Raw genomic sequence first — 23,511 nt, 5'->3', positions numbered from 1 at the left:
TATAGAGTGGACTGTACCAGCTTCCTCCTCTTTCTTTACAAAAGGCCTGGCAGAGACCAAGTGCTGGCTTTGGACCGGCCCACCCCCCTTGGGCAAAAGCAGTGTCTGTGCCTCTGGAGTAATGGTGGTCACGTGTAAAGGCAAGGCTGTTGAAAACAAGGCTCTGAAAGCACTCTCTGAGGGCAAGATGACTCAGCGGGTCCAGGTGTCTGTCACCATGGCTGAGGACCTAGGTTTGATCCCTGGGACCCACAGGTAGGAAAGAACCAACTCCACAATGCTGTCTCTGATCTCCGCATGGCATGCCATGACATGCAACCCCCTCCAACCAACACACACAAAATAATAAAATGCCTAACATTCGTAAGAATAAGAAGTAAAAGGGGCCGGGCGGTGGTGGCGCATGCCTTTAATCCCAGCACTAGGGAGGCAGAGGCCGGTGGATCTCTGTGAGTTCAAGGCCAGCCTGGGCTACCAAGTGAGTTCCAGGAAAAGGCGCAAAGCTACACAGAGAAACCCTGTCTCGGAAAAAAAAAAAAAAAAGAATAAGAAGTAAAAGGGACTGTGCAAAGGTCCAACTGAGGGGTTATACTCAACCCTGAGCCAGGAGAATCTCCCTGTGTACCGCCGTCTCATGCAGGCAGGGTCTGGGGCTCTGCCCCCTCGCACACACAAGAAGTCCAGTCAGCCTCACACCCTCAACACTTCCTCCTCCAGTCACACAAACCACCAATCTCATGCTGGCTCTCAGACCCACCTCCTGGTCTACACGCTCCACAGTCAGCCATCTTTGCCCACTCAGATGACTGCGGTAAGTTTTTTTTTCCCCAAGCACACATCTGTCCGGGCTTCTCACAAGCCATTTCCGACACAGATGTCAGTAATCTTCCCCAAACTCAGAATGGCCTATCTATCTCCACACTCCCTTCCCACCACTTTAGCCCTTAAAGAGTACAACCAGGGTCTGTCCACTTCCCAGCCTCACTGCCAATCTCCTGCCTCCTCACCCGGCACGCTGGACACCCTGACTTTTCTCAGCATGCAGAAGAGCCCGTGGTCCTCCCTTCCCCAAGTTCTCTCTCCATTCACTCTTCCAGCTTTGATAGTCTTGTCCAGGAAGCCCTCCAAAACCCTACCAGACGGAATGTCTGTTTCCTTGTTATGATAAACCAACCAGCCACCATCTTGGGAGCTTTCATGGGAGCCGCACTTCAGTAAGGAATCACGCGAAAACTAGCTGCTTCCCGAACACGGCCTCGCAGGACGTAAACTCTACAGGGCAGAGTGGGCTGCCCTCCTCAGGCTGTCTCACCAGTCCCGGCTTTGAGCCTGGCACAGAACACATGCCTCACAGTAAGTAGGCCCATCTTCTCCAGCAACCCCCAGCCCCGCCCCACCCAGGGCCTGTCACACTCTAGCCTATGAAGAACTGAGCGTCACACTCCCTACGCACTCAGACCTGCCATTCCTGTTCTGTGGTGCTGTTCCTTCCTCTAGGGTCCAGACGCAGAACTGACCGCACCACCATAACAAGCATCTTCCGGTCTCACACTCTCTCTGCAAATGTATTCCTCTGGCTTCAAAGCCCAGAAACTTCCACCAAAAATAAAAAAAATAAAAAAGAAATGTGCCAAAGAGAGCCGTATTTCTCAGGACAGTTGAAGCCACCTCATCAAGCAACCGAGGTCTAGCCCGGTTCCTAATTAATATTAACCCTCCAAATCAGAGTCACGCTCAGAAAATCTTGGATGAAGAGACACAGGGCGGGAGGGGAGTCTCCAATTTTCTTTTTACTTCATCTGGAAAATTAAGAGCACTGCTGATTTGAACAAGAAATCATCAAGGAAAGCAATCACAACTCCACACGGCCCATAACTCGATGGACTTGGACGTGTAACCTGCCTCTTGCATGTGCTGAAATTAAAGTATCTGTGGCAAGAATAGCAATAGCAGAGCGAGTGGGCCCATCTCTCCTCCGCCCTCAGAAAATGTTAAGACCCCTAAGAAGTCTGGAGTAGAGAGATCCCGCAAGAGAGCTTCCTATGTGTCACAATAAACCAGCAGAAAACGCGGCCAATGACCTCCCACCAATGGTGCACCCCGAGACTCCCTGAAAGGACAAGGAATTGGGCAGTGAACACGGAGAGCCAAAGCAGGGAGGCCTCCCAGAGACCCTCCACTCCCAACTCGACACTTATTTGCTGTTTCTATATTAATTACAATAAACTGCTTCATAGCCTGACGACCACTTAATGGAGCAGCAAATATGGCTTTTTCCCTACAATTAGTCAATGTAATCTGGCGCTATTTCCCTCCTCCTGGCCACCCCCCTTTGGCTTCTGCCTACCCTATCCTTCCTCCTCGCACACACTAACATCCACACACACACACCTCACACCATGTTGCGCGTTCACTTCCAATTACTCCCGGCACCTGGGAAATGCCACCCAGTGGACATCAAGTAGAGGGGCCTAACGTGGGAGAGAGCAAGGAGACTAGGCCCCCACTCCAGAGTCCTAAGGCACCTGAGGCTTTCCCAGCCCTGACAGGAAGTCTGAGGGTCGGCATCTCCCAGGCCGCTGGCTGAGCACTGCAGTTATTTCCTGAGCTCTGTCAAACTTATCCCACCCATGCAGTGGGGTTCATGGGCTTGCAGAGCAAAATCCATTGTTCCACATCCCCTAGGACCCGAAGGTTTTACGGAAGAGGCAGCTGTGCCCATCTCAATCGTCCCCCTCATCCCTGTCACCTGTTCTCACTCACAACTGGAGACCTTTTCTAGAAGCTACTCTTCCCTTCTAATCAGACTCTCACCTCCCAGCTCTGCATTTCCAGTTTGCCTCCAGCATCAATGACACAGAAGCACCTTTCAGGGCTAAAGGGCCATCTGAGAATCCTGAGTCATTTCTATACCCTTGAAAATGGGGTTTGTGTGGCATGAAGGCCCTGCGGCGGCCCGCTTTGTGCAGATTGAGAACACCAACCTCTCGTTCATGTCTTATGGGCAGATGATGCATCAGCTAAGGCCTGATGTTCTCACCACCATCAGGGCTCTGTAACTTTCCTGGTTTCTTTCCTTTTGGTTTTGTTTTTTTGTTATTTCCTTTGTCTTGTTTTGTTTTTCAAGACAGGGTTTCTCTGTGTAGCCCTAGCTGTCCTGGAACTCACTCTGTAGAACAGGCAGGCCTCAACTCAAGAGATCCGCCTGCCTCTGCCTCCTGAGTCCTGGGGTTATAAAGGCCTGTGCCCTTTATAACCCCAGCTAACTTTCCCGTTTTCAAGAGAGTTTGTTTTGGTTTTGTTTTTGTTTTTTGGTTTTTTTTTTGTTTTTTTTTTTTTTTTTGGTAACTGGCTGGTTCAAGATATTTGGAGTTGAGGATGGCCCCAAACTCCCGCTTCTTCTGTCTGCCACTTACAGAGTGCTGAAATTGCAGATGTATGCCACCATAACCAGCTTTCAAAATGGATTTAAGGGATTAGAGATATGGCTCAGCACTTAAGAGCACTGGATGCTCTTCGGGAGGATCCCGGTTCGAGTCCCAGCACTCATATGGTGGCTCATAACCACCTGTAGCTTTAGTTACAGGGGAATCCAGTGCCTTCTGGCCTCCCTGGGTACCAGGCACACACACACGTACATGCAGGTAAAACACTCAGACACATAAAAATAAAGCGGTGAAAATCTGAACCTTTGGTGGCTTTCTCTAACTGCAGGCTTAAAAAAACCAAAACTGGTTTTAAAAATATTTTTTCCTATAGGAGCAAACAATTGGCATTTCCTAAATGCCAACCAGATATCAAATATCTTATTTATGCTGCTTCATTTATCCCACACAACTCCATTATTCCCATATTTAAGAGCAGAATCAAAATTTACGTACCTTCCTAGGGCCACAGAGTTAGTGGCAGAGCCAAGTTTCAAACTAGATCCCAGAGTTCAAAGCTCCCCACAAACTCACAACTCATCTGCTACAGCTCAGGCACCTGTCTACACCCAAATCACACTGAAGCTTTGCCCAAGTCACTCATGTTTACATTTACGCACACATGCACACATATACACATTCTTTTGTATTTCTCAAGTATTACATAATAAATATGTAAGACAGCGGACCACGGCACATACACCATCTTAAGCAGACAAGAGTCTGACAAACTTGCCATTGGACAGTGCCCTTCCTAACAGCTCCTAATTCACATGTATGTAATATTCCACATACTAGACACCACTCTAAGCATGTATTACGTTAACTCAGCTCATCCTCTCCACAGCCCTGTGAAGGTGCTAGGATTCTGTCGGCTTTACAAATGACAAAACTGAGCACAGAACAGGACAATGTGCTCGAGGCTGCACCGATGGTACTTGGCAGAGCAAGGATTCGAACTCAAGAAGTTCAGGAATCCAGGAGGCAGTAACACCTCAACAGGAAATGACACAAACAGTAAAGTCCATGACTTAGAAAGCACGGGATCAAGGGATAGAGAGCATACAGCTTATATGCTTATATGCGGGATACTCACTTCCCACGTTCTCAGGTCCCAACCTGTATGACTCAGGGTCATTCACAGGGTACTTTCACGCCTCTGTCCAGAAGAACTATTTATTCTATTTTATCTCTTCTGCCAATAAGCAAGACAAGAGTACAGAAGGTCAGAGGACCCTCTGGATAGCTCCTTAGAGTCCCCACACACAGGGACATGTCTGAGGATGCTTAAGTTCCAACCCACATGTGCTTTCCCTAGCACTTGGGGGATTTTGTCTGCCCAGCCCTGAAAGTTCTGAAAAGGATTCATTTCCCATAAACTCAACTAGGCCTTCTCTTAGGAGGCCAGGTGGTCCCCGCAGCCTGCCTCTATCTCAGAGGGTCATGATGAAGAGAGGCAGCCAGGAGAGCTGATGCTGGGAAGGCACGGACATCAAGAAAATAAGATGACAGGGCGATAAGGACGATCATGACACGCTAAGGTGACATCATGCCAAACACAGGCTTCACAGAGAACCTGCACTCCTACAGACTTGAATTAAATTCTACTGGTGAGTGCAGCAGAAAAACACATAACAAGATCCACTCCCCACAATGTCAGCCGGCTCTACAGGTGCCTGAATACAGCGAAAACCCATTTTTAACAAGGACATGGGACATGAAGGGATGGTAACCCGTCCACCATATACGGCAAGAGAAACATGACCGGATCCAAGGATTTTTATTGCCAAAGATGCTCTGCCATCGTCTACTTTAGCGCCCCTATTAGTATAGGGAAACAAGCCCTGAACCTGGCTCCCTAGTGAAAAAAATGCAAAATGTGTATAATTAAAATTATACTTGTGAAATTCAAACACATTTTAATTTCCTAAGGGCCCCCTAATCAAGTCAGAAGTTCTCACTAAAACCAATTATCTGCTTTGAAAACAGATGAGGAAACATATACACTGAGCAGTCTTAGGGGGGTGCTCGGCCCAAGGTCCAACAGCTTTATTTGATCCCCGTCCCCCTGGTGGATGGGACGAGAGAGGAACCGGCTGGCTTCTCCCAAACATTATCTTATGTGTGTGTGAAACTCTTTTGTTTGTTTGCCTCTGGCTATAAAAATGATACATTTGGGAGCGAGCCCCAAGGGAACAGGGTTGAAAGGTGTGAAAACAGGCTAATATGCACCGCGTTTCCATCCGCCCCACCCAGGTGCTGGCAAGCTCCGATCTCCAGGAGCTTCTAGCAGATTTTCCAATACTTGCCTGTCGCTCTGAACAATATGATCCCAGTGTCACAGTGAAGGAGACCTTCTGAAACAAAGCCAAGGACGCTGAGGGCCTGCCCACAAAGTCAGCATCCCCAAAGCCTCTCCCCGGATTCCCAGGGGAGCCACCTGTGAAGCTGCAGTTCTTCTCAAATAGTGGGAAATTCTCCCGCCAAACTGAACATGGAAATGTAAGACCCTCCAAGACACTAAATTATTTAAAAGGCACGTGTTGCAACAACCTATTCATATCACCAGTGTGAAGTGTTATCAGAAAAGATCCTTTTCTTTTGGTTTTTCCAGACAGGGTTTCTCGGTGTAACAGCTCTTGGCTGTCCTGGAACTCACTTTGTAGACCAGGCTGCCCTCGAACTCATAGAGATCCACCTACCTCCACCGCCTCCCGAGTGCTGGGATTAAAGGTGTGCACCACCATGCCTGGTGGCTAACAGGTTTTCTTCTTCTCTTCCCCTGGCTAGAATCCATCTCAGAAATAAAAATATGGGTTTTCATACTCTCCCTTTCGGTGTACCGACAGTGTCCAGCTCTATGATGTTGACCTCACACATCACCCATTCTGGTTCCAGCAGGTGCCCACAGAGTAGAACAAAACAGCACCCGCTTTAAAATTTGACTTCTGGGCTGAATAGACGGCTCAGAAGGGAAGGCGCTCATTGCCAAGCCTGCTAAGCTGGGTTTCAGCCCAGAGACTCGCATGGCGGAAAAAGAGAAATAATTCTTGCAAGCTGTCCTCTGACCTCCCCGTGTATGCCAAGGTGCGTTGAGTGTGCACACTCAGACGCACACTTTCACACACATAAATATCATTTTTTATCTATTTTTAACTTCATACTTGACTGTGAAGCCACTGGAAATGGGGGGCACCAACACGGCCAATCTGGGCGCAGGGCACTGCAACACACTCTCAGGGCTTGGCATTCAAACCTACGCTGGAAAGAGGAGGAAACAAAAATGCACGCCTGTGCACACACAGGGACAGGCACACATGCGTGCACACAAAAGCGCGTGACACATTAGCTGGGAACCAATCATGGGAACCAGGACTTGGCTGGTTCCTGGCCTCCCTCCCACCAGAGCGGTCACCTCATTAGTGTCACTCAGCGTCCCATTTGCTACACTGTGTCTTTCTACACTCAGCTCCGTAGGCAGGCCAGAAGCTCCCTTCCATTGTAAACTTCTGTTCTCTGGGAAACTATCAAAAGCTTTGGTTGGGAGAAAAGGGAGAAGAAAAAAAATCTTACAGAGCTTCCCATCTCACTCAGCCCCCTCCTCTAGTGGCTTCTCTTTGGTGCTTTATTCAACATCACTACACACACAAATCATGCTCTGAAAGTCGTTTACAGTATGTCATCTTAGGATTTAAAAAAAAAAAAAGAAAGAAAGAAAAGAGCGTGGTGGCCGTGTATTCGCAATTGCGCAAAGAGAATAATTCATTTCGGCGGAGGCTATGGAAGAAGCCCTGAATGCATTCCTACACCGTTTCCTGCCCTTCAAAACAATAAAAATGTAAAAAACTCAGATGAAGCAGGCCCAGAGGTGGCAGGAACGACAATCTCTTGACCCCCAAGGAATTTATTCTCCAGCATCTTCCGAAGCACTGTCCCCAGAATGCATCATCAGGACCATTTTATTAGATTTTTCAAAACCCTTGAAATTGTCACATAATTGAAACAGAAACAGCAATTTAGAGCTCTGAATGGATTTCTTAAAAGACGACTCTGTGTGCTCGCCCGTAGCCCCCACCCCCCACGGCTGCTCTTGCCCCAAACCTAAATGCAAACCCCTTGTACACAAAACCCTATTTATCTTTTAAATCCTCCCCTACCATAAAAGTTACACATTCCCCTAATGCCATAGATTTCAGGACATTTGGGAGAAACATCCCAGACAACCGGCTAAAAAAAGAATCCATTAGCATTAACTTGCCTGTCACAGCCAGTGACAAATAAATGAACGTGGTGCTTTCAGATCAGTCATTGGTGGAACTACCCCAGGCAGATAAAGACCAGCCCTGGGAGAGAGAAGGCTCTGGAGGAGACCTCTCTCACAGTGGGGTCTCCAGCTCTTCCCTAGCTGCAGCCTAGGATGTTACTCTCAAAAGCAGCAAAAACACAGGCATCCTACACAGAGAAGGAAATGAATTCCTCACGCCCACTGAGCACTGCCAAGATAAGAGGTGCATGCTATCTTGCCCTGAAAGCCAGGACCCCTGAGCCGGGGGAGCGGCTGACACCAAGCTTCCCATCTCAGTGTGCTAGACTCACATAAAGGGCAACCACGCCAAGCTATCTGCAGGCTGCTGGGTATAGTCTTCTTATGGTATGGACAGTGCCATCTCTGGGGACAGAGACAGGTAACCATGCTTCCGTTGTATCCACAATGTGCCCCCAGAGGCATCACCTCATTTCATCCCCCTTAACAAGTCTAGGATGGGTTACTATAGAGATGGTCCCATTTCACAGAAAAAAAAAATTGAGGCATAAAATTGTAAGTAAAGTATCATTTCACTATGCCAACAGGTTCTCAGACATAAAAGTAATGGAAAATACCCTGGAGCTTTGCGAATAGACTGTAACAAATACTACCTGCCAGCCTGGGTACTTTATAATGTTCAGACTAAGTAAAAGAAGTTAAGGTCTACCAAAGGTGTCCAACCATGTGACACTGAGACATGACACTGTCATCTACAATTATTCTGGGCTGCATTCACAGTATGGCGCACAGAGGTCTCAGGCTGAATGTACCACTCACATCGGATGTAGCGGTGAAAGTTTAGTGTTGAGGGGAATGAGACCTTAGGATTCCCTTGGACTCGGGTCCAAAGGCCAAACCTGATTCCTGCTATTTCTGTGGCTCCAAAACAGCTGTTTACCTTCACAGGCCTCAGTTGGCCCACCTGTAGAGCGGAGGTTCTATCAAGGATGACAGAAGATCACTGTGACAACTGAACTAAAGGGTTCGGAATACTGAGACTATGCTGTACATCCTAACTCTATTTCCAAATCAAATTTTTTTTCTTTGAGAAGATTCAAAATCTCAGACTAAAGTAAGAAAATACAATAGCCAGGCATACACCCTGGGGGGTGTGGGGGGCGAGCCTTGCCAGATACTTAGAAGTTTGGCACTATCCTCAAGGAAGAGAGAACAGGCAACAGAGTGCTGTATTTAGCCTCCATTACGATAGCTGCTTAGCTGGACCAAACATCCCAGGTAGGTGCCATAGAAGAACAGCGGGGGCGTGGCCCTAAGACCACACCCAACGCCCCTCACATCACACAGGGAAAGCAGACATGGACATTCCCAACACACATGTTCTTCCCTCTAAGTGGCCACCAGGCAAAGGAGATCACAAGCTGCCATGATGTATGAAGTCACAAGCCCATTGTTCTGAGCAACAGGCAATGGGTGTCACTAGCAACTGGCGACTTCCATGTGGGAAAATGTCACCTCACTCTCCACATAGGGTGAGGTCATGACCACAGCTTAGACAAGGACAGAGAACAGAACTCTACAATGTGGTCTACGCTGTGGTCCCTTGCTAAGAAAACAGAAGAGGGGGGGTAAGAGGTAGAAACATAAGAACGGCAGATTCTCTGTAAGCTGTCACTCACCCCAAAGATCAGAGGGGGTTTCCCCAATAGCCCCATACCTAAAGACGGTCTACAGCCCTGGAGAACAATGTGAATTACCCTTTAAGCATAAGCACCAAGTCCAGTGTGTGACAGTCTCCCAGACGTGGCACCAACCATATTCTCAATGACTCTGGCTTCTCTGGGGGTCCAGAAGATCTCAGAGCATCCCAGGCAGCACCCTTGGGACCCTGGGAGCCTGCACACAGAACAGGTTCCCAGCCCCTGCCAAAAAAAATGCCTAGCTATCAAACCCGACCCCAACATGTGTTACTTTCCAAGCTCAACCCAGACCCCTGCACAATACACACCCTCTGCCGGCCTTAGCATTCCGACATTCTTCTTCCTTCTCGCTCTTCAAGAGCCAGCAGCAAACCACCTCCAGACTAGAGGTCCCTCTTCCATAGGCTGTCCCCAACTTCCTTTACTGTGTAGACCATGTCCTTTCCTGTCACACAGGTCAATGCTGTGCTCCCAACTTGGAGCAGATGTTACTGACCCCCACAACTGTGTCTCCATTATTTTTTCATTCACTCCATTTAAATCCAAGTAGATGATGTACAAAACCTCTTGGAGAGCTAAGAGGTCTGGTTGTTAGCTATAAACAATGCACTTATACCTTTGGGGTTATTATCTGGTAGAGACAATAAGGCTTGAAAGTAAAATACTGTAAAGCTCAGAATAAAATACCTTGGTAAATAATCATTGAGCTGCTGAAAGTGGCAAGTGCCTGTTTCAATGAAGGAACGGCCCCTCCCCACCTCACCATCACTCTGCCTGGCTTTGGAGTTCATTCCTGATAACCTGGGATTTCCTTACCTGAGTGCTCCATTCACACAGCCATGCTGGAATGAAGGTTCTGTGAGTGCAGAGGCCCTGTCCTCCTGTCCACACTGTGTCCAGAGCCTCCGAGTGGCTGGCACGCACTGGGCACTCCACGATCAATAAACAAATGAATGCCCACCCCAACCTCTAGAGGATGTAGGTGCTCCATTAGTTGGCCATGGCTGCGAGAACCGTAACTGAGGACAAGCTAAAACGCTGGAAATCCAGAGAAAGAACTGAGCTCCATGCCACTTCATTTTAGTCACCACACACACGACAGGGGTCCCTGAAGAGTATGCTGCCCGGTAATGCTTCATCTGTCTTGGCTTGTGTAAGATCAGAATGCTCAGTGGTGTGTGCGTGAAGACGCCACTTAACGAGGCATCAGAAAGCAGTGGAGGACTGGGCTTCGTGAGGAAGCTGGGATAGCTCAGTCATGGGATGCATCAGGGAAAAGGGCGTAAAGTGATGGGACCCTCAAAGGTCTCAGTCCCAAGACCATGGAAGTAAGGAAAGATGTGAGACAAGCTGGAAAGAGACCCTCCCACGGATCTTGAAAGAGACAAAACCCAAGGCCAATGCATTTAAACTGCTCTGTGGGCAGTAGGAAGCCCAAGGAAGCACTCAGGTGCTCTCAAATCTCCTGCAAATGAAAGCCCATGCCAAAGACAGCAATGAGTAAGGATTACGTGAGCTGGAGTGTGCTGAGGGCTGAGCAGGTATGTTCTTGGGGCCAGCCACTTGCTGTCCCATTACATGATCTCATGTAAATGAATACTCTAAATTCAGTAAGATGGAGAAGAGGGTCACACATCCCTGGTGTATTCTGGCAGCTGAAGAATTTCTAGCTATGAAGATCTGAAAGTGGACACTTAGAACATAAACTATATCAAGAGGCCCAAAAGACGGGCCCCCAGACTCTCCTGTCCCTCTCCCTGCTTGGAGACAGGAAGGAGGCTCACCTATTTACCAAAAGCCATATTACAGGGGACACGGGGACTTTGTCATCCTAGCAGGCTGACATGAACAAGGGGATCCCAGCCTGGAAGGAAAGGCAACGTTCAGGGAGAGGACATTTATAGGACAAAGTGTCCCTCCTCCTCGAGCTGACACCTGCTAAGGACTTGGAACATGGGAAAGAGCAGGGCTCTCTGACAAGCAAGAAGCTAAGCCATTAATCCTCCGAGGTCCTCACTGGTGGGGAAAAGGGCCGCAGACACACCACTACATCCTTGCAGGACCAAGCAAACTTGCCAGGATGGCTGCTGAGCCATGGCTGCCGAGATGACAGCTGCAGATCATCCAAGAAGACGAGATGCTGGGTGACCCGGACTCCAGCGGCAAGGGAAGGCCAGCTGCCGGCATCTCACCCTCCACCCTGGAAAAGCTGCCAAGAAACCACTCCCCCAGAACGGGAGGTGTGCACCGGCTGCCACTGCACCCATCTGGACGCACGCTTCACGGAGAACCTTTCAGGACCCTAAAGTAACGTCAAAGGATAAGATGGGAATGAGAAAACCTGGCTCCTAGCTCAACCCTCCAGAGCTTAACTGTTGTGGTGACTTGTAAGCACCCAACAGAACACGCCCGGGTGGCAGCTGCCTCCAGGGAGGAAACGCCAGGAAGGATTCAACTCAGTTACTGAGCACTGAGCACCAAAAGCTCCAAGCAGCCAGGGGACTTATATTCCGATTAAGTTTTTTTTTTTTTCCTGAAGTCACTTTACTTTTGCAGTTTTTTTGACTCTATTAAGATAATTCTAAGGGTAGGAATACAGTTCAGTTAGCAGAGTGGCTACCTAGCAGGCATGAGGCCCTGGGTTCACTATCCAGTACTCCATAAAACTGGGTGTGGTAGCCTGTAATCTCAGAACTTGGGAGGCAGAGGCAGGAAGACTAAGAGTTCAAGGTCATCACTGGCTGCAAAATGATTCTGAGGTTGGCCTGGGATACATAAGACCTTTAACAAACAAACAATAATAATAATAATAATAATAATAATAATTCTATAATGCTATCAGCAGACATGTGCTGGGTACCGCTTGACCATATACAGCTCCCAAGGGACAATCTGTATTCATTTCCAAAATAACATAGTAAGGAGTATAGCATTTTTTTTAAGAGAAGGAAATTGAGGCTTGATGGGATTTCAGTGGTATGTCCACAGGCCCCCAGCTGTCACTGAAGGCAACTGGAAGCAGGCTGAACAAATGACAGCTCTAGATCTCTCTCCACCAGCAGTTAAGGTCTCTGCCTCTCGAGTTTCAGGACACAGTGAACACACACAGGAATCAAAACAGCACATGCTCCCTGCTGATAAGTCGTTTTTGTTTGAAGTTTTTTTTAATGGTTTTGTGTGTGAGAGAGAGAGAGAGAAAGAGAGGGACAAGTGTGTGCAAGTACCTGCAGAGATCAGGAGAGTGTCTGACTCCCTGACATGGGTGCTGAAAACAGAACTTGGGTCCTCTCCAGGAGCAGCAAAGGCTCTTGCCCGCTGAGCCATCTCTCCAGCCCCACATGTAACTTATTTTTATGTCTGTGCAATGTTTATGCTTTGATGTGTCCATTAAAAAAATGAAGTCAACTTGAATACAGTAACTTTGGAAAACAATAACTGGAAAAAGTGGAGATTGTACTTTTGGGTTTTTGTTTGGTTTTTTTGTTTGTTTGCTTTTTGATATTTTTTGAAACAAGGTTTCTCTGTGTAGCCCTAGCTGGCCTACAACTCACTTTGTAGCCCAGACTGGCCCTCGAACTCACAGAGATCCGCCTGCCTCTGCCTCCTGAGTGTTGGGATTAACGGTGTGCGCCATCACTGTCCAGCAGGAAACAGTGTTCTTATACCCAAGGACAATTAGGACAGATGGTGAGTCACACCCAGGCTCCACTCTCGCCCTTAGCTGCTAAGGAGTCTGTTGGTTCCTCCACAAAAGAAAAAGAAGCCACAGGCTGGAACAAAACTCTCCCAGGCAGCTGACACTTGGACCCAAAGGAGACACAAAAAGGACCCGGCGTGATTGATCTCTGTCAGCCTCTGGTCTGTCGCAGCTTCAAATTAAGTCATCTTTTTAGAGTATCGTGACCATTTTAATTTTTAAAAAGATGGAGGTGGGGCAGAATCCTCTTACGTATTTTACAAAATGAAATGCCCCCAGTGAAATAGGCAGACACAGAACGATCCCAACACTTCCTTATGAAAATGTAACTTTGCTAATGAATGGCCACTGGCCTCCAAAGAGTGGTCCCTAGACGCGCTAATAAGCCCTGTGAACATTCGCATCACAAAGGGTGAGACGGGAGAGCTGCAGGACTCCACAGCCTGCCTTCGTTGCTCATTAAAATTCTGGACAAAACAGATTTTTATTTATACGAGACATTAAAGAATATTATGACAGTACTCGTATGAAATCCGTTCTTCACTGCCACAGATTTTCTTTGGTCTCAAGTTACAGCTTCTTTCCACCCGTCTTGTTTAACACCTCCACGGAATATTTCTCTGGCAACCGTTAGCAGGGAGGGGCGGCCAGAAGCAGAGAAATGAGTTTTAACTGAAACACAAGCCGACACACCGTTTACAAGAGCCTCACCCAGTCCACACAGAGGGGTACAGTCTGCCCTGTCACCATGAGCCCCACAGAGACACACACAAGTTTTATGAAAGGAAGGTAAAACATAAATAAGGCTTCACTCAAAGTTCTAGACTTCTACCAGCTGGGAGGAGTGCCGACCCCAACAGTCACCTTGGTCTGGAACCCTGATGGCCAGGCTCAGTTCTGTGGGAAAATAATCAAACAGAGCAAGTCCTTTGCCTACGCTATTCCAGCTCCTAACCATGACACATGTGCACCTCAACAACTTTCTGCCTACCTGGGTTGAGCAACCCCAGAAGCACCTGAAAGGATACCCCAAGGGGTCAGTTAGAGAACACTAGCGTCCTCCAACTGGATGACGTCACAAGGGAAGGAGAATGACCAGAACCCAAGGACCTGGACCTTCACTCAGAACGACTTTGGTTCTGCTCTCTCTGACCTCAGAGAGCCCTGTCCCCTCGCTCCTGACAGGGAGGCAGTGCCCAGTGGTACCCCAACAGGACCACACACTGGTCAAGGGTCTAACTATAGAGGCAGATTGCCTAGGTGTGTGTTTCTCTATCAGTCACTACTCAACCCCTCCATGTTTGAGCTGCCTCATCTGTCCAACGGAGGTGACACATCACCCCCTCACAAAGTGCCTGGTACACACATTCAATTAATATTATCACTCCACCTCTCCGAGAACTAGTGTGAGGCTCTCCCATAAATAACGGTTAAGAGGCAGGAAGATTGCAAGTTCAAGGCCTCTCTCAAAAATCATCAGTAATAACAGTGGATCCGTCTTTGGCACCGCCATGTATCAGACCCTTCCAGAAGCATGTTTATTTCACTTACAGGAAACTATGAGAAAAGCAAGCAAGTTCAAGGAAGCTAAGTGATTTGGCCAAGTTCACGACAGTTAATGACTGGCACAGCTGGCATCTGAAGCCAGGTGGTCCAGCTTGCAAACAACCGCCATCCTAATGATGATTAAACCAGCAATAATAACGGTGACGATGATGCGCTGTGAGGCCCTCGCCAGACCACGCTTTCATTTTTCACAAAACCTTTGTGAAGGAGCTGCTATCCACTCCAGGTTCAGAGACGAAGAAACTGAGGCAGAGCTGGGATTCAGATGTGGATAAAGGATAACAAAGTCCTTTACAAAGTGACCTGTCATTAAATTTTTTAAGAGATAGGGTCCCCGCTCCTAAATCCCTGAATTTGTAGGCCAATTGGTCTTTTTCAACTGGCTTAATATTAATACATGTCTAAAAGTCTGAGAACTCACAAACACCCCAGGCTTGCGCTGGGAAATGGGCAAAGTCCATTTTCCTTCTACAAGTCTCAGACATTGTCTATCTTGTTCTCAAGGCGAATGTTTGAAAAGCCAATGCCACTGCACATTACCGTGAAATACCACCTTCCCCTGGCTGAAGAAGAAAGTCGGCGGGGAGAGGGAAACAAGGGGCGGAGGGAACAGGGCTGGAGCCGCGGTGTCACCAAGTTAAGGATTTTTCCAGTTTCCCTAAAGGGAAATCGGATCCACGTTAGGAGTGATCACATGACTAACCTGGAAATTTGAGGAGTCACACTAGAATAAGTAGCAACTCTTCCAAACCCAGGAAACACTGCTGGTTCTGAGATGGGAAGGCTCACACACATCATGGGAAGCAACACACAGTTAGAGCCAACCCCAAAGTTTACACCACATAAAGGAATCTAAGCTCTTCATTAATTGCTAGGATCTGTTTAGGAGTTAGGGGGAAAAGCCACCTTCAAGTATGTACTTCTGCTTACGTAAGGCATGTGGATTCCATCTTTTAAAAAAAAGATTCACTCACTCATTCAAGTGGCAGGTTGCAGACCTGAAATTCTCCAAATACCATCCCTTATTTCTTTACCAACGTGCAAAACCATTTTCTCCTCCGTACGATTAGAGGCCCTCCACTCTGAGAGCCTTCGCTTAAAGGAATAAACTGAATTTTCCAAAAGCCATTGTCGACAATTGTGCGCCCACAATTAGAAATTTCATAGCGCCCCCACCCCCAAGAAGGTCAAGGATACAGGATTTACTGAGGTCCAATGGACAGAAAACCAATGAAACATGAATGCCATAAGCCTGATGGAGCTGCATGCAGGGCTGGCTCCAGCTGCCTCCTCAGAACCACAACTGGCAGGCACTGGGGAAACACTGTTGACTACACACTTTACAGAAATGCAAGCGCTCTCTCAATCCTTTAAGTACATCTTGCAATGCCACTCCTATGGGCCACGGTGTTTCAACCTCCTCCATCCAGGCCCCAACTCTCTGGAACTCAGAAGCTGAGCTATGTTTGTTTCTACTGGCTCTGATTGATCCAGAGGACCTGAACCTGAGAACATCTCTAGTTCCCTCCCCCAGATCTACAACTTTAGGGGGTTCTATGAAAGGTGTTTTATTTTCCCCCAAGAAAGGACAAGCTGTTAACTTAAATCTGCTCTTCTCCAAATCCTCCGGATTGTAAGGCCTCGCTTGACAGAGGGCCCTCCATAGAGAGGCACAGGGAAATGTCCAACTTTTCCTAATGGGATCTCAGCCTTGCTTTAGAATAAACAGAACACTCGAATAAATACTGCGGCAGGTGGTGCCACGCCCTCCTGCGAAGGATCACATTTGCCCCTCTTCCCAGCTGGATGCTTGGAACTCATACTGGCATGCTGACTTGGAGGTGCAGGGATACCTCACAGAACTGCTCACCTGGGCTTTTCACCTCCCTCTGCTGACGCCCTGAAGGCACAACCCCAGCCTCCAACAGCTGCCAGTGCTCGGTTTGGAACTTCAAAGTCTAGCTAACATCCCATCCATGGCTCTCCTACTTACCTTGGGCTGTGCACGACGAGGAAATGCAACTTTGGGGTCAATCTGGAGTAAAAAAAATAAAAAAGGAAGAAGTCAATGAAATAGCTTGGAGAGCACGGGACAAAAATGAATAACCAACCATCTAATTATTAATCACTCATTTCTCAGGCTTAAACCTCAGCTTTTAGTAACTTCTTGGGCAATTCAAAAGCTCCTTCAGCTTTGATGTCGACTTTTACCATCCTTCTCCCCATGGGACTTATGAAGTTCACCTTTCTGGAATGTTCCACCATGTGTTTTAGAGAAGGAAGGGCTTTATAAACTAGAGCTCATGCACTGTTACTCAGACACGGGACTTCTCTTCCACAGACCCTGAATACGAAATGGTACCCAGAGCTAATGTGCAATGTGTGGCCAGAAATGATGGGTACAATGTTATCTAAAGGAAAAAAATTTAAATGCCATGTTCCTCCAGCTGTAGGTAAATAGGTAATTGTTTCTTCTCCCTGGCAAAGTGGGGAAAGGGGATTCCAAAGGGGGAAAAAAAAGTCACAAATCAACAATATCCAACATAATGCTCAGCTCAGATTAACTCACTAGTGTCAGCAAAGTAAAGTTACTCAGCATGATCAAGAAGGTCTTTTACAGCCAGGCATGGCGGCTCACACCTGGAATCCCTACACATGTGAGAAGCTGAGGGAGGAGGCTCACTGAGAGTTGGAAGGCCCCCCTGGGACGCCATAGTTGAGTTCTAGTGAGACCCTGCCTCAAAAAAATCATTTGCATTTCTTGTGGGTATATCTCAGAGAAAGCAGGCATCAGTGACTTGTTTCTTTAAAAAAAAATAGAAAAAAAACTGTAATAAAAGAGGGAAAGAAAGGTAAATGTATAAATTAAATACACATGGATTAAAAACAAAACAACAACAACAACAAAAAACCCACAGGGATAAAACTACACGACCAACCCAAAGTCCATTTTAGAAGGGCCATTGCAGGGAGGGTTAAAAAGAAAATGACTGGACAGAAGTGGAAACCTAGCAGTGACTAGGGTGTTCCCCCCACCCCACCTCCACCCCATGGAAAAAGCTCCCCACTCTTCATCAGCCGCTGGCTAACAGAGCACATGATTCTCCATCAGTGACTAGCTTTACAATTCCCACAAAAGCATTTGAGTCTAACAGCTGACGTGAGAAGAAAAAAGTTACTGCCTAGATAAAAACAGGGAGGAATCTAAAAAGAAAAAAAAATCCCATCACTGGTTTCCATTAGATTTCTAAACGTCACACATCTTTTGAGCACAGCTCAACGTGGAGAAAGACACAGGTTTTGCTACAAGTTATTTATTTATGAGCTCTGGCTTCCGCATCATAAATTAGCCCTTTAAAAAGTAAATCTGAACCTGTCGCTTAAGAAAATAATGCTTTGGGAATAACTGCAGGGGTGAGACACTCGCCACCCCCTCCCCCATCCCAAATAATCCCTGGGTCCCTTAGAGGCCCAGCCTGTGAGACATACAAAGACAAAAATCACTTTTATTAAGGGTAGTTTAAAGACCTAAAAATCAAACCTTGTAAGCACCACCTGAGAAATGAGAGATTACTGTTCAAAAGCTAAAACACACCCAAGTCTTGGATCTAGGAACAAGATTAATACTGCGTCTACAGGTGTGCCCAGCACTGACTAGAGTTTCTCTACAAAAGAAATACAACAGGTGTGGATTTCCATTCTGTCGCCAAAACGGAGACACATGCTCGTCTCTGTTCACTCAAAAGACGCACTCCTCAGGCTTGATGGCTCCGAGGAACAACACACAGGTGCAGAGAGAAGTCACCTTGTTTGTGTGGAAACAAAGAGGTACAATCCAGGAAGGGCTGGGAGCTGGGGCGAGAAAAGTACAGCGAAGAAAATGAAGTACTAAGATTTAAAAAAAAATAAAGTAAAATCGCAAAACCAAAAGCCAATTTGGGACTGCCCTGTACGTGTGTGGTGGTGACATCAGCATGTCACACGGAGAGCAGAGCTCTCCCATGTGCAGAGTTTTCCACACCGAGATCTCCGAGGCCTAGGAGGCGTCAAGGCAAGAAGAAGGCAAATCCCAACCTTTTGTACATCCCAGTCAACTATTTAAAAAAAAAAAGAAAGAAAGAAAACTACCCCAAATGAAAACATTAGTTACTTAGGTACAGAGCTAGCACTGGCTCTAGTCCTCTAGAAAACACTAGGGTACTATTTTGGATGCGAATGGCCTTTACCTAAACAAAGCTTTTAAGGTAACAGTAAACAAGATCCTCGTTTCCATGTCAATAAACCAACCGCTTCTGCCTCCTGCACTGAACGTTGAAACAAAGTCAAAAGCTAGGTTATACTAAGTAATAGCAATCAAAATATGTCTACAAAACAAACAGAGGTGGAAAAGCCCAAGGCCCAGCAATGGATCCTGAGGGATCTGACTAACCAGCACCCACTAAAACCTAACTCCAGTTCTCCCACCCGGGCAAAAGGAGTGCACGAGAAATCACAAATCCGCTTTGAATTTTTCCTGCGAAATCTCCCTAGCTTTGTGATCTAGCCAAGAAGTCAAGGAGGAAGAAATAAACTGTTCAGACATTCCTTATCACCTTATCAATGATTACTCTTGATATTAAATGATCTGACGGCACAAACAGGCTGAGCCTGCAGGCATGACAAGTCTAGGGCAATTAATAAAGAGATCTAAGTGTGTAAGGCCTTTTCTGGGGGGGGTCAGGGCAACATCTGACCTCTCGGATCGTATAAAGAGGGTGAGTTTGCAAAATCAATTCAAGTGCACGAAAGGTTGACGGGGGCTCTTCTCCACTCAGTGTTAAAAGACCAAAGAGCTCGGAAGACCCTCGAATTCTGCGGACTTTACAGAAGAGAGAGTGAGGGTCAAGTTTGCCGTGGGCAGCTACCTCACCCCCCCACCCCCCCACCCCACGAGCTCACAACAGAACAGGACCATCCTGTGCAGTCCAAAGGCACATCCTGAATATCACCTTGAGGCCTCTGCCTTAAGCAGTGGTAAAAATCCTGGTGAAATTCTGGTAAGCACACAGGGAAGGGAGGGGAGTCAGGAAGCCAGCGGGGAGGGGGGGGTGCTAAGCAAACCACTGGGGACTGCCCAGCCTCCTCCATCATTGCCTTTATTATCCCAGACTGACATCTTTTTTTTTCCTCTTACTCTCACCTAGGGACTTTCACCTCCAAATTCTGGATTTTATGAACTTCTAACGTCTTAAAAGTACCCACGCACCAATGAAAGGATCCGAAAGGGGGACAGGGAGCAATCACTTGGAAACCTTATCAGCCTTCAATTCGACGCCATGTGGAGTAACCCCACTGGATGCCCGAATTGGCTCGGCCAGTGTCTACCCTCCCTTTCCTTCTCAAACCACATCTCAAATCACTTGGCCTCCCAGAGAAACCTGTTGCCCGGACCTAAGATGCGCGCCCCCCTCCCCTGATCCCAACCCCTGCCCCCTCCACCAGGAAGCAGGCAGTGCCTTCCCTTCTACAAGCCGATCCCAACGCCACAGGCTGGGCTCGGCTGACAAAGAAAGTTCCATTTGCTCTCCGGTGGAGTTTCTCTGCAAGGTCCCCTGGCGGAAGGCTACCCTCTCAGGGAACGGACCCCCCCCCCCTCCCCCACAAGCCTTGGCCCGGCAGCGTCTGAAGCTGCGGTGGGGACAGACTACAAAAGAAACCCCCAAACCCAGCCACCGCGGCAAACTTCTGAGCCAACTCGCTAGCTGTTTAAAAGTACCCAGTTCTAGCGTAGAAGCAAAAGAAGAAGGCGCTGTCCCTTTAAACAGGGCTGTCAATGCCCAGACCGGCGCCGAAAAGGGGCAAACAACAGCAACCACCACAACCACAACAACAACAACAACAAAGCAACCTACCGTCTTGGAATCTAACTCATGGTGGGGCTGACCTAATACTTTATCTACACTTGCTGGGTCTGCGAAGGTGACGAAACCGAAGCCTCTGGAAGGAGACAAAGAGGGAGAAAAACAAAATGTGACACCATTGAAAGCAACAAGGAGACCCTGTATTGCAGACTGGGGTACGAGAGTTGCCCCCCCCCACGTACCCCCATCCCCACCAGCTCCCTCTACTCTCCCCCTAGCCCACAGCCCTCTCTGCCTTGCGAGGGAAAAATACCAAGGTTAGTGGGGGAAGCGGGACCGGGGGGGTGGGGGGGGGCAGGGCGGCTAGAGGTAACTTGGAACACGCTGGTGCCTCTCCACTCTGGCCACCTCAGTTTCCTCCTCCTCCTCCTCCTCTTCCCTTCTTAAGGCTTTGTTTTATGCCGAAGGAAACCGGGCACTAAGATATTCATCCACCTCCCAAAGAGAGGACTTCAGAGTTTGGGAAAGGGAAAAAGACATACACTCAAAAATTTAAATTTAAAAAAAAAAAAAAACTATGTGGAAAGTGGATGAAGCTGAATGTCATTTTACACAAGAGAACAAGACGCGACAGGAAAATGACTTCAAGCGGGAGAGATGGGCGTCTCTGAATCCAGAGTTCGGCCCTAATTAACAATAACCTTTGGGGTTATGGGGGGGGGGAGCAACGTTCCAGCCCAGCCACGCGCCTCAGCCCCATTCTAAATCCGCTTAGCTACTTCCGAAGACACCTCCAAAAATAAAACTAAAACTTTGTTCTAAAATAAAGGCAAAATCCAGAAGGAAATGCGTTACCTGGAGCGTTTCGTAGTGGGATCTCTCATGACCATACATTCTCTAATTTCTCCAAATTTGCTAAAATAGTCTCTAAGGCTATCTGTAGAGAGAGAAAGAGAGAGATGGGGGGGAGGTGGGAGAAGGTGTGGAGAGGGAAAAAGCAATGCAAATTTTGATCAAGGACAAAAAGCAAAAGTAGTTTTCTGTTGCTATTCTGTTTTGTTTTTGCAATATTTTTGCACACGCGGGGGAAATTCGGCAACAGAGGTCGCGTAGAGGGCTCGGAAAGGATTTGCTATTTAAAAAAATAACCTTGCACAGGAGAAGTGGGGAGCCAATGGCGGGGAGGGGGGGCTCTTACACTGGGATAACAAAGAGCAATAAAGAAACCAAGAAGGGGGGGACCCAGGCGTCCCCCCCTCCCTCCCTTACCTGGTGAGGTCTGCCAGCTCAGTCCACCGATAAACATTTTACTAGAGGGAGAAAACATAACCGAAGTGAGCACCGATGTCAGATCGGCCATTTTGACGTGTAACTTACAAAAGCTAAAAGGAAAGCTGGGGGGGAGCGGGCGAGCGCGAGCCGGGAGGTGGGCTGGGGGAGAAGGTGGCCGCCCCACGCCACCCCAAGGTGCGCGAGTGCCCCAGGGGTGCGCGCGGGGGCGCGGGGGGCGCGCGGATGCCCCGCTCCGCACCGTCGCCCGCACAGCCCCGAGCGAGCCGGCGGCGGCGCGGTGGGCAGCGGCTGGAAACTTACCCGGGGTCGTGCTGGGAGTCGTTGGCGCTGCCCGAGGTGCCTGGGCTCCCATTTGCCTCCATAGCGGAGCCCCCCCGCCCCCCCACCCCCGACACACCGAGCCCCACAGCGAAGCGGAGCGCAGCGGCGGCCGGCTCCGAGCCCCAGATCTCCGTCCCTCCTCCCCCGCCTCCTCCCCCCGCCCGGCGGCTGCGAAGCTCCGCGAGCGCCGAGCCGGGCCAGCGGCGAGAGCCCGTCACACGTGGGCTCGGCTCAGCTCAGCCCCGCCGCCTCGCACACCCCCCGTCCCCGCCCCCCCCGGCCCATCCCCACCTCTCCCCCTCCTCCTCCCCACCCCCATCTCCTCCTCCTCCTCCCCCTCCTCCCCGCGCACGTGGGGCGGAGTTCTAGAACGTCGTGTAACCAATGCGGTGACGTCACGCACCCCGTTCGGCTTCCCCCCCCCCCCTCCTCCCGCCCCGCCTGTCCGCGCGCGCACACTCGGCCCCCCGTGGCAGCGGGACCCACCGGGGGCGGCGCGCGAGCCCCGAGACTCGAGGCGGGGGAGGGGGGCCCACGTCAGCGGGGCGGGGAGCCGGGAAGTGCACCCCGAGTCGGCTCAGATCACATGGGCTGGGTGTGGGGGAGGGGGGAGGCGCGGGGAGCTCAGCCCGGGCGGCTCGCCGGGCGGGGAGGCGGCAGCGCCCCGGACCCCCCTAGTTCGCGCTAGCCATTCAAGTTCTCGGGTCCCTGCGCCCGATCCTGGAGGTGGCACCCGCCGCCCGCCCTGCCTCTGTGCCCCGGTTTCCAGCCACCGCGCGGAAATTTAGGTCAAGGACGCCGGGAGCACACCCACACCCTGCGCTCCCGGTGCGGTCCCCGAGACCCCGGGAATCGGAGGGGCTTCGGGATGGAGGAGACACCCCCCCCACCCCCACCCCCCGCACAAACACCAGCCACAAGTTTTATTTTCCCTTCGCGCGGCAAGTTCTCTGGCTCCCGCTCCACACCGGCACGTCCTGCACGGCTCCCCGCCCTCCCCCGGCAGAGGTACGGAGCCGTGCCCGCGAAGGTTATTTTGGAACTTTGAGAAACAGGCGCGATACCAGGGGGCGAGAAAACACTCAAGACGGGGTTTGCGCGTTACTCAAACCACGATTTAAAAATAATAATAAAGTGGGCTTTTAGGGGTCAAGGTCAAATGATTGGGGTTCACAAGCAAATGTTTATACAGAATGAGTGGTAGTGGGGGAGCGTCTCGAGGGTGGCTAGGATGGATGGTTATTTCAGAACCTCCCCCCGCCCCGATTATTCGTCTGTTACCTATTTTGTTTATTGTGTTTAAAGTTACTCGGGCTTCCTATGTAGAGTAACAGTGCGTCAGAGTGAAATGGCCCTAGATCTCCCAAGACCTGGGGGAGGTCTTTGAGGTAACAAAGCGTCCCCC

At 49.1% G+C, this 23,511-nt stretch overlaps 1 protein-coding gene and 1 long non-coding RNA gene across 23 annotated transcripts in view; one reads left to right on the top strand and one right to left on the bottom strand.

Annotated features, from left to right (window-relative positions):
* Msi2 (musashi RNA binding protein 2) overlaps positions 1-22,178 on the bottom strand; it is a 366,225-nt gene extending 344,047 nt beyond the window's left edge. For 16 of the 17 annotated variants that reach the window (XM_052757205.1, XM_052757208.1, XM_052757206.1 and 13 more), the window contains exons 1-5: positions 22,086-22,177; positions 21,762-21,802; positions 21,348-21,429; positions 20,544-20,628; positions 16,646-16,687 (exon numbers count right to left, since the gene is read on the bottom strand). In XM_052757205.1, coding sequence (XP_052613165.1) covers positions 16,646-16,687; positions 20,544-20,628; positions 21,348-21,429; positions 21,762-21,802; positions 22,086-22,147 — 312 coding nt within the window. In that variant the 5' untranslated portion in view covers positions 22,148-22,177. Of the gene's footprint in view, positions 1-16,645; positions 16,688-20,543; positions 20,629-21,347; positions 21,430-21,761; positions 21,803-22,085 lie in introns of all 17 variants that reach the window. The other variant, XM_052757213.1, reaches the window with a different exon arrangement.
* A 297-nt stretch (positions 22,179-22,475) lies between these two features.
* LOC128122303 (uncharacterized) overlaps positions 22,476-23,511 on the top strand; it is an 84,614-nt gene continuing 83,578 nt past the window's right edge. For 2 of the 6 annotated variants that reach the window (XR_008222393.1, XR_008222395.1), the window contains exon 1: positions 22,519-23,114. This is a non-coding gene — a long non-coding RNA (uncharacterized LOC128122303). Of the gene's footprint in view, positions 23,115-23,511 lie in introns of all 6 variants that reach the window. The other 4 variants (XR_008222397.1, XR_008222398.1, XR_008222396.1 and 1 more) reach the window with 4 other exon arrangements.

Source organism: Peromyscus californicus, unplaced genomic scaffold (assembly GCF_007827085.1).
Source record: "Peromyscus californicus insignis strain IS unplaced genomic scaffold, ASM782708v3 Scaffold_3__1_contigs__length_106647218, whole genome shotgun sequence".
NCBI classification, from domain to species: Eukaryota; Metazoa; Chordata; class Mammalia; order Rodentia; family Cricetidae; genus Peromyscus; species Peromyscus californicus.
This window is presented reverse-complemented; position numbering and strand designations above follow the sequence as displayed.